Raw genomic sequence first — 18694 nt, forward strand, 5'->3', positions numbered from 1 at the left:
AGCATTAAAAGCTATAATCTTGGTTGAATTCAAAATATTATCACAGGATAAAACTGACTCTCAGTATTGAATTCCTGCTCAATTCTAATCCAATGTACGTCCCCAATTAATTATTTATTAGTACTCGGATATGCATAAGTATTGTATCGTGATCGCGGTTCGTTGTGATCACTGTTTTTTTTTTTTTTTTGTAGGACAATAATTATTATTCATTTTTAACAATATTTTTTTCAACACTTACGACCAATCGTCCAAGCAAAACAAATATAAATTATGCAATTTAATACTGACTCTAAAAATCAAAATCTAAGGCTTTTGAGTCAAAGATGAGGCACTGATTAAAATAATGCATCTTAAGTGGTAGTATGAATACGTGATCTCTGAAGAATTTGTATTTAGTAGTAAATTGATTTTAACTTAACCTAAATAGTGATTATTTATTATGTAATTAAATGCATACAATATTGACTGGATATTGAATTCATAACTGTTGCCGCTTCCTCTATTAAAGTAAATTGTTTATTATTTATTCATATAAATTTCATTGGGTATAATATTATGTAAAATTCGTAAATCTTTTAGTTCAAATAAAATAATAAAATATAAAAGTATGGTAGGTAACTTCTACTTAAAAATCGTGACACACATGCGTATGGTAAGTAACACCACAATAATATGATTAATTGCAAATTTTTATATACTATTATTATGTTAATTGTGTGATATAATATTTATTATATTAGTTTTATGAAAAATTATTTAAATTTAAAAGACTAATATGTGTATTTCATAAATTTATTTTAAATATGTTTAGATAATTTTAACAAAAAAACAATTGTATTTTATTTTTAAATCCGTTTAATTAGTGAAGACATTCAACTATTCAAGTAGTGTTCGATCTGGATCTCATTTTGAGGATTTTAAACAAAATTCTATATTTTAATTTACTAAGCTTAGTTTCTAATCGTATACAAGTAAATATGCAATATTATATTAAAACAATCAACAATTTAAAATAGGTTACGGATGTATAAATGTATAATAATTAAATAAATAATAAATAATAATAATTCCAAAGATTTATTAAGTACAATATTATTAATGACATAAATGTCTATAACTTAAGTTCTATTTTATCAATCTGATATAAAAATATTTATTTTCCTATCGTAAAATTAACAGTATATATTTTATGAACTGTTTACAATGTGTAACATATTATCAAACAATGGTCTTAAAATTATTTCAGCAACCTGCAAAAAATCCAACATAATATTAAAAAAATATAATTTTACCTTTAAGTACATTATGTTATATACATGGTTGATATTAGGTATGTATATAATACTAATCGTATTACTTATAATTATTATCATGTAAACACCTTGCTAACGAAATATTGTTCCGAACATCAACCCATTGTTTAAACAAAAGTCATTAGATAAACGGTGTATATATTATATTATATAGTTTATAGTAATTGATGATTAGTGATTACAATATATTATAATATTAAAAAGATGTATAATTATAATAATTAAATAGTGAAGATGTATGTTTTTTATCAATAATAATTGAAAATATATACATTTTAGACTTACATTAACACGTTTGGGTGCACTTAATGCATATACAATGGCGTCGGCAATATCAATTGTTTGTAATACTGTATTATCCTCAAATTTGAATTTTTCGATCATTTTAGTATCAACAAATCCCGGGCTGATACTCTGGTTAAAAAAAAATATATATTTATTCTCGTTAAAGCTACCTATGTAGTATATAATAAATACTAAGTGGAAATTTTCTTTTATAATCATTAAATGTCATATTTTTTTATTTATGTAAAATCATTACACAAGGAAAATAAAAAATTGATATACAAATAAATAATAACTTCAAAGTGATATCAGTTAATAATAAACATTTTTTATACGTGGTGTGTAGTATATTTTAAATAAAACAATTTTAAATATTATATTTAAGTTTCTTAGGAATGTATTAGAATCAGTTTCATGAATTTTTAAAGTGAATACAAATTGTATAGGTAATATAATATATTTTTTAACTATCTGTATTTTTCAAAAAGAAAAAAAATACAAATTATGTCTAAAGAATGTTTATTATTACTAGAAATCCAACTATATAATTTAAAGCTTGTTATAAATGATTTCATATAATTCAACCTTTTCTAAAGTAAAACGGTGTTAAATTAATAATATTATACTTAAATTTAATCATAAAAATATTAATTTCTCATATTATCGTAAAAATAAATAAAGTCAAATAAGTACTAAGCACAAAAAAAACTAAATATGTAATCAATAAGCATATTATATTCATAACTTTTAAATATTGTTAAATATAAATCGAATAAATATCGTACCGTAACTCTGATAGGTAAATTTTCCATGCTCATAAATTCTCTTAAGTATTCTGAAAGTGCTGTTACGCTAAACTTAGTAGAACCGTAAACTGAAAAATCTTTCATTCCAGACATTATGTAATGACCGGTTATACTAAAATATATAAAACATTCACTTAGTAAATATTAATTTAGATAAATCCATATTATTTAAACGTGAAATTTTTCAAAATTATGTAGGTATGTATTTAAAAAAAAATATTTTTTTCATAATATTCAAGATAAGTATTAAATATGATATTATGAATTATAAGTATTATTGGTATATTATATTATACAGATTATAATATTAATTTGTATAACAGTAAAACAGGTCATAAAACATAATTAACATTTTGTTTAAATTAAACTATACGAGTATACTTTAAAATCTAATATAACATGTTTAGATTAGGTTTAATAATCAATATGTGGCTATGGTTTAATTATTTTTATTATATATTACACATCTCTGGTTTTTAATTTGCGTATAATTTCACGAACTGTACAAGTTAAAAATAAATACATTTTAAGATTTCACTAATTTCATTATTTGAGTTTAAAATATATTTAATAATTTATGATAATACATTGTAATAAGTTCAATATTGTTTAAGGTATGGAAATAATTCATTTAAAATTTAAATGATCTATTAAATATAGTCTGCTTTTCACTTTGAATCTTTTAACTCAAAATCCCAGTACATATAATTGTTGTATTTCTTTTTTTACTTCAGTTTTTTTTTGTCTAAAGTTTTAACAAAAAAATGATAATACTCTACTAGATAGGTATTGATAATTAATATTTAAATTACATATTTTGTTATACGTTTATATTTTTTCATTTATTTTAGATAATAAACTATTCTATTAGTTTATTCTATTTGACGTCCCAGGCTACTCCCGGGATTTCAATTATACAATATTAAAATTATAATATTTTGTTTAGTACTTACCTATTAACGTTTATTATGTGCCCTTCTTTAATTTCCATTTCTTTCATTAGTTTGACTGCTTCTCTAGAGCAAATATTTAAACCTATGACGTTTGTATCAAACATAAGTTTCCAATCTTGTGTGTCTCCTATAATAACAATTCATATACATTTTTGTTATATTACACATTTACTATGAATAATTTTATAATATTTTATAATCTCATGAACCTAATACACTGCACACATTCAATTTATCATTAAATGTTTACGTATCTTAAACGACTATAATAGTAATGAAATAATGAGTAACAGCTCAACAATTATTGTTAAATAAACCGATATTTCAGAATCGGGTCATGTATGAAAATTATTTTTTATGACAGCTTATTAACTATAGTGCCTGCATAACCATGAAAAACATAAATTTCAGATCTAGAGATGGGGGGAAAATACCAAATTTTACCTAGCTAAAAAGTTTAGTACCAATCACAAACACTTAATTTACATCTGTCGATTTATTGAAAATAATTACATTGGTAAAGTCGGTATTCGTTATAAATGAAAAAAGAAACGGGCTCCTTCTAACTTAATAACATTTTCTACTAACTCATCTACCTAAAACGTAATTCTGAAAGACTTATAGGTTTTGAATTTCAGTTAATTGAGTAGAATTTGGTTCAATGTGTAAAATGCATTATGTAAAAATATATTGTGTATAATGATTTATCATAGGACTGACTATAATAACGACAATAAATAATTGTAAAACATCATGTATCTGTGGGTATCACGATTTTAATTATAATAAATTCTGAGTATAAAGTATACAATATCTGACAGACATTATACATGTCTGTGATGAACTCTTTTATAGTTACGGAAATAAATCATCACGGAGATAATGTTAATAAAACGCTTTTCCTGATAGAAGCGAATAGTATAGTCAGTAGAAAATGAAACTAAAATATTGTATAATATTTGTACATTTATGGTGTTTATATAATTATTATAATCTAATACTAAATGCCGTATGACTGTATAGACTTTAAAATTTTACCAATATATTTTAATAAATAATAGAATTATGTAAAAAGCAGTTTAGTAATTTAATACACTAAAAATAAATTTTATTTCATATAGTTAAAAAACCATGCTATTCTGGATTTTTATAGGATAAAAAAACGAGTGTATAATTTTTTTTTTTTTTTTGAGTAAATTTAAAAGTATTGTGAATATATAAAAATGTTAGCTCTTTTGAAAAATCAATAACCATATTCCAAAAATAAAAACATATTAGTTAAATACATAAATTTCATTCACAATTAATATACATATCAACATTATTAAAACTTACCAAATATATCAGTTAGCTTCAAAACTCCAGCATTATTAATTAAAACATCAATGGATTTTAATGTAACTTTTACCCACTGAAAAGCATCCAAAATGTTTTTTTCCGAACATAAATCAACTTTTACGTAATAAAAATTGTCTTTTAATTCTTTTTTTAATTCCTGTAAAGAAAAATCAGTTAAAATTTACTTAAATTGGATTTAAAATCTTTAAATTAATTTTAATTTAATTTAAACGAAACTATGTTTATTCAATTATTCCAATATTAAAATTAATATATTCTAGTGAAATTAACAAATTCATTAAACATATCATTTTTATTTAATTTAGGTACAACATATTTGATACATACCTGTAATCTATGTTCTTTTCTAGCAAATCCTACAACAATCATTCCATGTTTAACTAATTGCCTACACGTCTCTTCTCCAATACCAGAAGAAACACCGGTTACTACAGCAACTTTTCCAATCCACTTGTCCATTTTCAAATAAATACTACAAGTTTCGTGTACAACAGTGGTATAGCTAATAAAGTTTTAAATAGTATCAAGAAAACTTCAATAGAATTCTCTAACTGAGATATAATAGCTAGATGTTCATCAAAGTTAATGAATTATATACGTTGCCTCACTCCTAAATTTATGAAAATGAAGTGAGAGAAATTCGCCAATAACGTCATGGCCGGAACACCGTCCTGCGTCGTAGTGTACCTACTCGTGCATTGCATTTTACGTATTATGCATTATGTCCATTATGGTTCATTTTTAGTTGCATTTACCGCTTTGACTTTTCTATCAAATGTATTTTATACCATTATTAATTATTACGTTTTTATATAAATAATGACAATGAATACTAAAGATGATGGATATAATATTGCTATTGTGAATTATATTCTGTGCAAAACAAAAAAAAAAAATATTAATTGACGGATATTTATTACGTAAATATTATATGTCATATAATCGAACAATCTAAATATTTAAAAATTTAAATTTCAAAAAAAAAAAAAATATATTATATTAAAAATGTGCATATAATATGAAATATCTTGCAGTCTGTTCGCTTGATTATCGCATTGGTATTGATGATAGCTGTTGTAAACGATACTTTGTATACAATATAATAATAAATAACACAGAATTGTTTGCAAATAAATTGAATTTTTTAGTTTCTGAGTGGAGCTTGTTGATTTCACAATGATATGATTTTTTTTTTGTCTATATAGTATATACACGATGACGTAGACTGTAAACGTCAAATGTTTCAAACTTTGAAATGTAATTTAGTTTGTATTTTAAAAAAGGTAAAAATTGAAAATGACTAATGTTCTTTAAAATAACTGGGGAAAATAAAACTATAGTCAGCAGCCTAACAGCAAATTTGAATGACATTACATATTTAAACAATTAGCGATATTAATTATTTTGTTAAAGTTTAAAAATATTATTCACGGGGGACATGAATTTTTCGGTGCACTGTAACTGCGCATGCATCGTAGCCATTTTGTAATATATCACCTTAACTCCGCATACAAGGTTTTGTTTTTAACGCTGTAAATCCGCACATAATTTGTTTTTTGTTTAAATACAAAATACAATATGTTATGTTATTAAAGTTAAATAAAAATAATATCAATAATAACAATAACACAGGTAACTAATTATCTAATAAAAATAATAATAATTAATACATACTACAAAAACCGTCGTTGTCGGTATAAAGTAACGCTTGTGTGCTTATAAAATAAAATAGTATAGGGTATAAATAAGATGTAATTCAATTATAATATAAGTTAAAATAAATTAAAATAAAATATTATTAAACGAAGCTAAACTTTTTACAAAATGATATCTATTAATTAGGTTGTTATGATAAGCAACACGAAATAAAAAGTCAATGCATTCACGGTAGTAAAAATGATAATTAAACATATCTGTACTCAGTTACAAAAAAATCTTTTAATCAGAGTTCAACGTATGATAAGGTTCGATATCAAAAATAAATAATGATGAACAATTTAAATTTTGATATAATTAGATGTGTGATACGATATGTTTTCAAAAGCACTAATATTAAAATTAACATATAATGAGATTATATAATATCAGAAGGAGTTATGTCAGCATTGATTACCAAATAACATATTAAAAATGTACGTTGAGGGAAATCAGGAAGTTAACGAATAGTAAAACGTTTAAGACTGCGGGTACAAGAAAAGAAATAAGAAAGAGGTGAGGAATTTTATTAACAATTATAAATCTTACCAAATTTAACAGAGTGAAATAAAACAAAATATATACTTTGTGTAATTTTACATCGGTTATACCAGGTCAACATGCTGATATAAAATCACACATATACAACAGCCGGTCTTTAAGGGAAATGCGCGTTTAACATGATGAACAAAATACTGAGGACCGATCAGAGACGAAGTGTTGACATCAAAACAATATATAATATTCGGGTACGCCTCCATATGGGTCGCAAAACAGCACTCCTTCGGAGAAAGCCACTCCACGGCGACGTAGCTAACCTCGTTGCTTAAGGGTTTATCAGACAATATTACAAAAATAGCGAAAAATTCAACCGTCTTCCTGGATATAGAAAAATAATTCGACCGCGTTCGGCATAAAGGTCTGCTTCACAAGCTCCACCAAATCGAGAACTCCAACTTGCCTCACCCGTCTCATTAAATCTTTCCTAACTGACAGAACATTTCATGTCAAAGTCGGTGATCAGCTGGCCACGTCCAAACATATTGTAGTAGGTACGGATCCAAAATATATTTATTGGGGGGGGATGACCTTGTGCGTATCATATTTTATCGGCTGTCAAAAACAGACATCCTAGAATTCACCATTGTGGCAGAGTCTACGGGGAGAGCGGGGCTATCATCCCTTTCTCACCCCCTTGGATCCGCGCCCGCATTGAAGCTAGTGCCACATAAGTATATTGTCTATTCCCAATACTGTATGTAACATACACACACGATTTACTCGTTGTTCGCGGACGACACTCTAAATAGGACGTATAAAACTAATTTAAAGAACACGAGCGCCTTTCTTCAAAGGTAACTGGATCTGATATTAAAATTGATAGCAAAATTGAGACTCAAACTCGACGTAGCAAAAGCAGTAGTGGGTTCTACGGTCCCAAAACAAAATCACCGGACAATCTACAGATATCAAGTTCCGCCATCTAATGGTTGTCAAACGCTAAATACTTGGACATCGCAATTGATAAACAACTCTCATTCATCGACCATGTCCGAAACACCATACTAAGAGCGAAAGGAGCTCGAGCAGCTCTCTACCCAATCCTTAACAATAACAGCCCAATAACCTGCACCTAATAACAAACTGTCTATCGTCAAAATCTACATAAAACTAATATTGACGCACGTGACGTAGGCATGGGGTCTGCTTATCAGCAACACAAGCTGGACGAAAATCGTTTCCGTCGCCCCGAGAGCAATTACCGGTGCACACTACCTCACTCGAAACTCGACTCTCCCCACCACCACCAGCAGCACGAACACAATTCGAGCAGAAACCAAACGCACAGTTAAAACCCTTCTCTACAAAGCATCTATGTCCGTCTTCAAACTCTAAAACTATCAACCCAAACCTATGTCGCAGCATCAGACCGACAACAACGACCCCCCTCCCCCAAACAAACACAGACAGAGGCGTGGGAAATCGCTTGAAACTGCAAATAGACCTCGGCCGCCCATCCGAAGACAAGTCAAGTCCACAGAGGTCACTTCAATTGTATTCTTCACCACAACTTCAAAACTGTACACACTGAAAAAACAGAAGACACGCCGACCGATAAAGATTAACCGGACTCACGGCTGCCAGTATCCGCTCGACCGTTCAACTTAGTGCGTAGGGTATACAATATCTTGATATATATCATACATACCGGCGATAGACTGATTCTTATCGTTACAGAAATTAACAACTGCGGAGATAATGTTGATAAAAATATGTATTTCCTAGTGAAAACGAATACCTAGTGTGTATAATGAGTGAGAAATGGAACCAAAATATTATACAGAAATCAAATATGTTGATTGTTGATATATATCGAGAGTTTTTATGATGTGGATAAATTATACCTGGATGTAGATTACTAAATTCTACAATCCAAAAAGCTTTAATTGTTGAACAATGATTGGATGAAAGTGAGTTAAACAGATCTGGCTACACATTGCAGTTTAATCTCAACATTTCAATAACCAATAATATTGTTTAATTTACAAATAAAACTTTATTTTCAACTGATCGCTTGTGAAATAATTTACATTTTTTTTTTTAAATATTCATATAAATATTGAATTCAAAACCAATGATCTCATTTAGCTTATGCTATCCATACCTAAAAATGGAATTATAATACAGTATATTATTATATTTATGTAGGTATATTTAAATTATTAAAATATCAAAACATTAAAAAAAATAAAAACACTTGTTTGGATTATTATTATTTTAAAACAAGCTTATTATTATAATAAAAATGAATATTTTTGTTATAAATACCTATATATTATTATTTTATTTTTATTATCATTTCATAACGTTATACTGCATAATCGTTTATTATAAATATTAAATACCTATTCAAAGCATTAAAAAATAAATTGAAACAATCATACGAAATCTAAAAACTAACAAAAGTAATATTCTGCGGTTTTGCATATTATATAGCTATACAATAAAACTTACCCACCAAGGTTTTTATCGTACACACTCAGTCACTGTATTTGCATCTATCTGCTGTATAATATACTAAATCTTATATGGCTGTATACACTTTAAAACTTTATCTATCTATTTGAATAATGAATAGAATGAAGTAAAAAAGTAGTTAAGTAAGTTAATAAACACAAAATATATTTTGTTTAAATTTTTTCTGAAACCGTTCATATTTATATGCATATATAATATTTATTATATATAGTATAAATATTTTTAGTAATAATACACATTATATACCTATGCTTACTAAACACTAATTTCAGGAAACCAATTAGTTTTCCATTATATACCTAAAAACAAATTAAATATCTTATGTAGGTACGAAGAAGTTATTACAAATATTAAATAAGTATAAAATAAAAAGTTTGCATTTACATCTTATCAAAACTATTATTATATAGAATATATATATATATTTTTCATTATTCTACAAAATATGTATAAAAGAAATCGTTAGTATAATATATAGATAAGTTGAAGTTTAATTAATAAATAGGATGATTGATGCTGTTAGGTCCACAATAACTATTCAATATCTGTATAGTACAATAATTAATATTTAATGGGTACGTTATGTCAACCATATATGTATATTATAATATAGCTGATGTGCTTAATAGTAAACGCACATTACTTAAGTAGTAATCAACATTGTTTTAAATATTTTTTCTTACATTATTTGATTTTACTACAAAAAATATTTAATATATAATATGTATATATATGTATATATATATATTTAAAGTTATCTTTAAGTTTTGACGACTTTAATGTTACCATACATTTTCAATTTATTCTGAAATGACATCTTTCAAAATAATGAATTTTGAATTTGAATGAGATACTTATATGTATATTTAATATTTTAATGAACTGAGTGGTGTGACACAGGCGTAAGCTACAACATGTTAGTTCACTATTCCGCTCATCTAAACTTAAAACAATTATAACTAATTAACTACCTTTTCGTCAAAATTAAATTATTGTTTATTACTTCTAACTCAAATTTTATTTAGAAATATGAGACTTAAAATATATTATGTTTTACAAAAAATAATACAAAAAATATAGTAAAAAAAAGGTCTTATGGCATTAAATTGTTTAAAAAATAATATTTTTAAAAACTGTTGTACTTAGTTATTGATATGATACGTGTTTGCCGTTGTTAAAAGAATCATTTGATATACATAGGTATATCGTATATGCACAACAATTATCGATTTTTATTAATTATGAAAAGAATTTCATGTTTTTCATCTAATAAGTACCTTCATTGTACATAAGTATGAAACTAATGGTAGTTTATATTATACAAATATTTTATTAACGCAGTTGTTTACAATCAACAAAATTAATCGATTGAACAGTGATAGAACTAACGCTTGATAATATATAAATGTGTTTTTTGCACACTACAGTATACTAATAAAACCCATGAATAATATTTAAATTTGTAAATAAAATTTTACACATTACAAATTAAACTCAAATTATGGCATATACTTGTAAACCAAATAAGTATCATGATTTATAAGTGTAATAATTAATAATAGAAGTATAATACGTTTACAGTTAGACAAAATACTAGTAATTCCGGTCTGTGAGTCAAAATTTATATAACTAAGACACTTTACAATTATTACATTATTTAATTTTTACATTATGCTGCAATTTTATAAATTATATTAATTTAATAATGGTAAGACTATTTAACAAGATTATTTATTTATTTATTTTTTGAAAATTTATATCTCCAATTGAAATAATATTTGAACATTTACTGCAAACTACAACTTATGTAAAATAATCAATTAAAAAAAATCTCTTAACTTAATTTTTTTTTTTACTAAAATTATAATATTTTAATATATAATAAGAAATCGATGTAGAACATATGACATTTGGCTCTAGACCAAATAGTTTCAGAGGCATTGTATTTCTCAATATTATCGTGAATTATCACTTCTCCTTCATTTCACATAGATACGTGAATACTATAATGATCACGGTAATAGCCATTTGAACGTACTAGATACTTTATCACTTTATTTCCAAATCATTGACACGTAACTATTGAAAGATTTATTAAAAGGTTATTCTTCCAGTCTCTTTCTTAATATATTATAAGCATTTAATCAAACACAATAGTCACAAATCTCAGTCAACTATATATACAGACAAACAAACGAACATTACTTTAGACAAAAATAACGTTTTTAAATGTCTTGAAAATAAGACTAAATTTCGTAAAAAAAAAATGAACAGAATTAAATAATTTTAAAAGTAAAATAATTTTTACTTCGGTCATATTTTGACTTCTTTACTAATATATATAATTTTTTTTGATGTAAGTATTCTTAATCTCTATACTATGGTCTATGTTCTATATGTGCCGCATTAGTCTGTGCTACTTTATTACCCAATTATAGTAACACATTCATAATTTAGACAGAGAAACAAACCTTTTTTTTTTTTTTTGTTATAAATTATGCAAAATCTGTACCACAAACAATTATTGTTAAGAAAATATGAATTTTTCAATTGATCAACTCGCGGGGTGTATAACATTATTAATAGTATAACACTAGACGTTTGGTAATCAATGCTTTGATAGGAATTTCAATTAATGTGCTAGTCTTATTGTCGAGCATATGTGCAAGCCATAGAAGATAGGTACCTAATACGAAATTGACGTAGGTACTTTAGAGTTGAGGGGCCAATTGAACTCGCATCCTCTTTACACGCCACAATATTACGCCAATATAATATAAGTTACTAGATAGTATTACTATCAATATTACTAAAATAAAAACAAACTTGATGTTCTATTTATTAATATCTTTCAGATTCTAAGCGGTGCGATGAACGTACTGGTTTTGAAACGCGATAAGTTTATTTTTTTAGTCTGAATACAGTTTTTCCAGTTTAAAATATGCTTCGATCAATAACATAGGGTGAAGTTTCTGGAATTTCGATCTAGTTTGTACTTCAAGTAGGTCAAAGTAGAATTTTCCTTGTACTTTTTATAATAATCGGAAAATACAACACACAGTTACGAATTATATTGAAAATTCTTATATTATTTAATTGTATGATAAACATGATTACCAAAAAAAGTCAGAGCTCAGAATCACTTGTTATCGTACACAACATATCATCGATTTATCATTGAATTCAATTTTAACACATATCCATTTCACTTATACTCGAAGTACATATTTTGACACCTACTGTGAAATAGCGCGGTCGCTACCTACTGATACTTGATATGTTATTTTTTCAAAGCTATAGCATATTTAGATAACCATAAATATACAAAAATTATATAATGGTTTTTCCAATTGCATTAATTTTTCGTGTCTGACTTGTAAAAATATGTAATTAAAACTAAATATGGTGTGTATTTTTATATTATTTTATATTTCTTTGTGTTATATTATTATATTTTTAATTTTTTAAATCAGCATATAAGCCATTAGACATAATAAATTCTCTGCCTAAATATATCTTTATGTATAATATTAAAATTAATCAAATGACAAAATTCTGTCTCTTGGAGATCGCACGATTTTCGTTTTCTGAAAACATTCCAGTTAATTTGTAGTTGATTATATATTTTTAAAAAAAATTTAATCTTTTAAAATATAATTTATAAATCCATTTAATCATTTAAATGTGTTACTCTAGTATCATAGTAAGTGTAGCTTATCATAATAAAAAAAAAAAAATCAACTCCTCTCTAATGGATATCCTCTCTGATTCATATCTGTGCATTTTTCCTTGATATTATTTTTTTATTATTATATTTTATAATACGGAGTAATATGAATATAATATGCATAGGTTTAGTTTTTTAATCGCCTATATATATATAGCGTATTTCATAAGAGTACAAGAATATACCAACAGCAATTTAAAGCAAATTGTTTGAAATGTTTCGTGAAGTTCTCTTTTCTTATCTTTTACGAGTATAACGTTACAGTTGCCCTCTAGGCAATTCGAGTTGTTATATTGACGTCAAGTGACTTAATATCGTGTTTCACAGCATACATTTCTATATCTGAATATTACAAATGCTAAGTTAATATTACATTGAAATTTGGAATTCATAATTTGATTCACTATAGCTAACGTTATCTTATCTTCATGTGCAACTTTCACTTTCGTATTATATGAAAAAAACAATACCGATGAAAATATAAAATCAATAAAGTTTCAATTGAAAAAAAATAGTATACAAATTTAAATATTATAATCAAGTTACCACTTAAATTATGTATAGATAAATCTCAGACCAATATAATATAACCATCTATGTAATTAATTCAACCAGATAATACAAATTGAAACACTTAAATTTAATTTTTATATTACAACATTTACTTGGTTCGTATTTATAAAAATAAATGCTGTCTAACACGCAATTTATTGAAACCCTTAATTTATTTAAGTATTATAAGGTATACGATGAATTTAATACAGACATAATACATATAATGGATTGAATACCTATTATATAAATGAAATATTGTAAAACATAATATAGTGAACTGTAAAATTTTGGATAAATAGGGTCGAGTATATTTAGTGTTAGAAGAAAATCAATATTTATTCTATAGACATGCATTACATAACATTGATACTGACTGTACACTTACAACAAAAAAATTTTTAATTATGATTTAATTTTTGTTGGTTCACATTAGTAGGTAACAAAGAAAGATTAGAAAAAGTATAAAATAATAAAATAGCAAAATTGTGATTGGAGAATCCCATATAAAAAAGAGTCTAACAATCATGAAATAAACAAATAACATATTCTCATTCTGATTAAACAAAGAATAATTATACGATACTTGTGTGATCAATATTTGAATTGACATTGCGGGTCTTTATTATATTTGTATAAATTTGTCTAAATGCTCTAAATCAAAAGTAGTTCTGTCGATTTTCGGAAATCGGTCCTCGTCAAATGCCTGCTAATCTACTGTTAACATGACGCAAAAGCTAATTAATAATCATCAAATTTCAGTGACCATTTATCATTTAATATTTGAACCAATAGATTCAATTGAATTAAACATCAAACATATCATCTATTATTAAGTCGGATTCGCGTAATATTATGTGCCGTCCGTCGTGTGTTGTGTCCAAAAATTGAGGTTGGTCCAACTTTGTAAATTTCACGGTAGATCATGGTCAGACTGCTTCGTGAATGACACCATCATGATCACAACGGCCAATGATCAGAACTCTATACACGGTATAAAACACGACGGATCATGTAGCTGTGATCCCGGCTTTATACTTCCAAGTATTAATACCCAATTTATTTTAAACTAAGCCTATTTTAGTTTTTCTCGTATAAAAATAATAATTTTAGACGTAATAGTGCGTAATACGTACTCAAGTACAGGTTTCGAACATTTGTAAACTATTTTATTAATTCGTACAGTTTTGCTTTTTAATACCCGAGGGGTTGAAAAATTAATACAAGGTTTCTCATAACGAACAAGTATTTAACATGCATAATCAGAGCTTAATTAAACTTTAATTATAAATAATAATTATTCAAACACCGACGTGTCCGTCTGTAATGAAAAGATAAATACTAACTAACAAAACCTCATGCCTATTTTAATTTTTAAAGTCTATATAATCTATTATTTAATTAAATAATAATGAAACCTTAATTAATGTTATTTCATTATTTAACATTTATACTCAACATTTATGTTTCATGACAGAATTTCCCGCAATACCTACAATTGAATGTTTATAAATAACCCGTAATAACATAAATTATAAATATTTATATTTTATAATAAATTGTTTTAAACGAAAATTATAATACTTTAAAGCTTACACGCCTATTAATGTTTTAAGCACGGATTTAAAAAATATTATGTTTAAAACAATTTTCAACATTGTTAAAACAGGAATAAAACAGGAAATCTGGCAATTATATGACTTACGATAGCCAATTTGTTAGATTTCAAAATTGACTGTCTCTAAATGATATACTCAATCGCTTTAAACGATCAATATTTTACGTCAGTAGGTACACAATTTTATGTTCTATATTCCTACGTATCATACAAACGCATTTATTCTATTTTCGCATTTACTAGCTATACTTGAAAAAGTACTATGAGTTCCAATTTATTATTGAAATTTAAAGCACTAAATAATTTTTTTTTTTTTTAATTCTGGTATGATACCATCGTGTTGATTAGTGACAATATGACTTAAATGGTTACACTAGAGTGTTTATTTAACATAAATAAATTTTATCTGTAATAATTAAATAATAAAAATACTGGTACTATCAAAACTAAGATCAATGTCGAATATATGAAACCAAAATCAAAATAAGTATAACGCTGCAAAACTCTTTTGTTGTTGCCATAATATTTTTTTTTTAAACAAATTTTTTCCCAGTAAAACACATTAAGTCTAGGTCAAATTTATTTATTTATAACGAATACCTATAACATACAATTATTATTTAATTTTATCGGTGTTCGAGAAATTAACGACGAATATATTATTGAAAACACGACAATAAATAATTGGAAATAATATTGTAGTTGCTATGGAATAATAATTTTATTTTCCCGAAATCGACTTGTACGTCGATACGTCAGTACAATAACATAATAAATAGGATACCAATACTAAAAAACTCGTCGATACAATTTATCTGTGTCCATAAATACATTTTATGTTGAATATAATACTAATAACAAGACGTCGTTACGGTAGTTCGTAGCCTGTAGGTATACCAATTGATTGTATGTTTTTATTTCGTGAGTTCTTCGAGTGATACTCCGTTTTGTATTATGTTAACATACTGTCGTATTTTAGCGTGTTAGTGCATCATAATTATACACCAGTATTTTCTCATTAGGTATGAAAAACCTCAACGTTAGTATATTTTAAAATATGAATAAAAAATCCTGTGTATATGAAGACGATAAAAATCCCTAGAAAATTCTAGTTCTATAGGAAATACCTACCTATTTAGTTTTGTATGCGTTTTTTTTTTTGTTTTAATAAAGCAAAGCAACAATTAATATTGCAGCAAGACGAAGACTTTCATAGCTTTGGTTTGGATTCGATTATCACTACCTGAAACAACGAAAAATCAAAAGGTTTTTTCTGAAATGAGACGAGTTGGGCCACAGATAATAATACTATCGATCCCGAGTACACAGTTTTTGAAATAATAATTACTCTTTCGTATTGTGTTCATGTAATAATTGATAATCGTACGTACTCAAAAAAATGTAAAAGTTTTTTGTGTGTAGCTTGTGATTTACCTTAAAGATGAATAGTAAACTCACGGCTCTACAGAAAAACGTTTAGGTCCAAAGCACAGTGGTCACAACGACATCACGCAACCAAATTAGGCCACTAATGCTGCCACCTCATTGGCCAGTGCTTAGCCAGCACAAAACGAATATACCTACGCAATGACGTCAATCGTCTTCTACTTAACGGCGTGTCCCGTATAAATATAGCAAACCCCCTTTTTTTAGAGAGCTTGAGAGATTGTTAAATCGTCATCCCAAATTTACAGCTGTCGTGTGGGTCGACGAGTACCTTTCCAGAGTTAGACTAATACACTGCGGTACTAAAATACTCGCCATATTTTATCGAAAAACTTATTATAAATACTCAATACGTTTTTTACTCAACTTGCGAGTTAGTTAAATTAAATTATTTAAAAATTGTGTTTGAATCGTTCATCACATCTAACCACAAACTTATCCGACGCACCTTCGTCATTAAATAAGCGTAGTGCAGCGACCAAGTGGTGAGAGCACTGGCTGGTTACAACAGAGGGTTGAGTGATTTTCCCCCCTTTCCGTTTTTAAATATAACACAGCGAGTTTCTGCCGCGATGACTTAAGATAATTATTATGTTTTATAAACACGATATATTATTATTTAATTCTTTAAATGTTTACAATGCTGTCTGCTATGATGAATAATTTATTATTATCGTTATTATTCTCATTTAGCCAAGATCAGTGCGCGATTGCTAAGTAGACAATATTATCTTTATATTTTACATTATGTATATGCACAGTGTATACCCCTTACAAGTAAGACATAAGTTATCTTACCTACTGCAAATACAACCACAAAAAAAAATGTACATGGGAGTGATACAATACCCAAATCACCCTTGTTAAGCCGTTTTCCGTATCTGGACCCTTCCCATTTATAACCATCGCAGTGGCATGTTCCTCAGTGCCTATACCTACTGTAATCGCCGTTTTTCAAATTACCGTTCCGGTCAATTGGAAAACAATAACGGCCATTACGGCATTACAGATAGGTTAGGTACCTAATAGCTGGTGACCGAAAATTGAGGAATCTTAAAAGTCTACCCACGTGTTTGAAAATCGTTTTCAAAAGGTCGGTGGTGTGTTAAATAGAATACGGCGTGATGGAGCCTACGGACGAGATTGAAGTTTGCGGAATATTGATGAAGGTTTGGAAAACGTCATGCGGTTGATACGATCGCTCGTGCCCCGTGGTGGTTGTAACAACGTTGTATCTACACCGATAAACCACCATAATTACTAATAACCAATCACGATATTAGATTTATCAACTGGCGGTGTTCCAAGTAATTGTCGATTCAATTTTGTCGGACCTAACCGGTAAATAACGTTGGTCTACGGAGGTCATCATTATTCCATACTAAATTTCTCTTAGTTGGAATTTCTTAATATTTCAACCTTTCGACCAATAATTGAACTTTTTTTAATATATCTACCTGTATTGTAATTTATAACTGTGTCATATAGCTCTATGAATTGATATATTATAAAGATAAATAAACTCTTTTAGTAAAGACTGACATGTTATAAAAAAAAAATAATAAACTTGCGGAGAACAAAGACAACAAAATAACCAAACTCAGACTAAACATAGAAAACGTAATAACCTTTAATAGGTACATTTCTTTTATTTAAACAATATAAAATATGTTCAGCATAACACAACATTTTACAATTTCGTTATTCTTTTTATCCTCATAATCGATTTGAAAAATGTAATCGCTGTATTAATAAAAACAATTTTTTGTGAATAATAATCTTAAATTCTTAGAACATATTCAAAATAACCAAGAATGTTAAGGCTGTGGACGCACTTATATTCAAAGAAATTATTTTAAAATTATACTGGATAAATATGCTAAATGAAAAAACTTTGA

At 26.8% G+C, this 18694-nt stretch overlaps 2 protein-coding genes across 6 annotated transcripts in view; one reads left to right on the plus strand and one right to left on the minus strand.

Annotated features, from left to right (window-relative positions):
- Positions 1 to 18694, plus strand: part of LOC132920758 (uncharacterized) — a 181129-nt gene that overhangs the window by 98577 nt on the left and 63858 nt on the right. The gene's annotated exons all lie outside the window — the stretch shown is intronic.
- Positions 1058 to 6529, minus strand: LOC132922312 (farnesol dehydrogenase-like). 2 transcript variants are annotated; one of them, XM_060985770.1, is made up of 7 exons: positions 6394 to 6529; positions 5047 to 5221; positions 4696 to 4855; positions 3361 to 3487; positions 2387 to 2519; positions 1602 to 1730; positions 1058 to 1253 (listed from the first exon to the last, which is right to left on the minus strand). In XM_060985770.1, the coding sequence occupies exons 2-7, from the start codon at positions 5176 to 5178 to the stop codon at positions 1191 to 1193; spliced, it is 744 nt and encodes a 247-aa protein (XP_060841753.1). In that variant the 5' UTR covers positions 5179 to 5221; positions 6394 to 6529; the 3' UTR covers positions 1058 to 1190. The 2 variants fall into 2 exon arrangements, with proteins under 2 accessions (XP_060841753.1, XP_060841752.1); XM_060985769.1 differs by lacking the exon at positions 6394 to 6529 and having other exon boundaries at positions 5047 to 5318.

This window comes from Rhopalosiphum padi, chromosome 2, assembly GCF_020882245.1.
Source record: "Rhopalosiphum padi isolate XX-2018 chromosome 2, ASM2088224v1, whole genome shotgun sequence".
Lineage (NCBI taxonomy): Eukaryota > Metazoa > Arthropoda > Insecta > Hemiptera > Aphididae > Rhopalosiphum > Rhopalosiphum padi.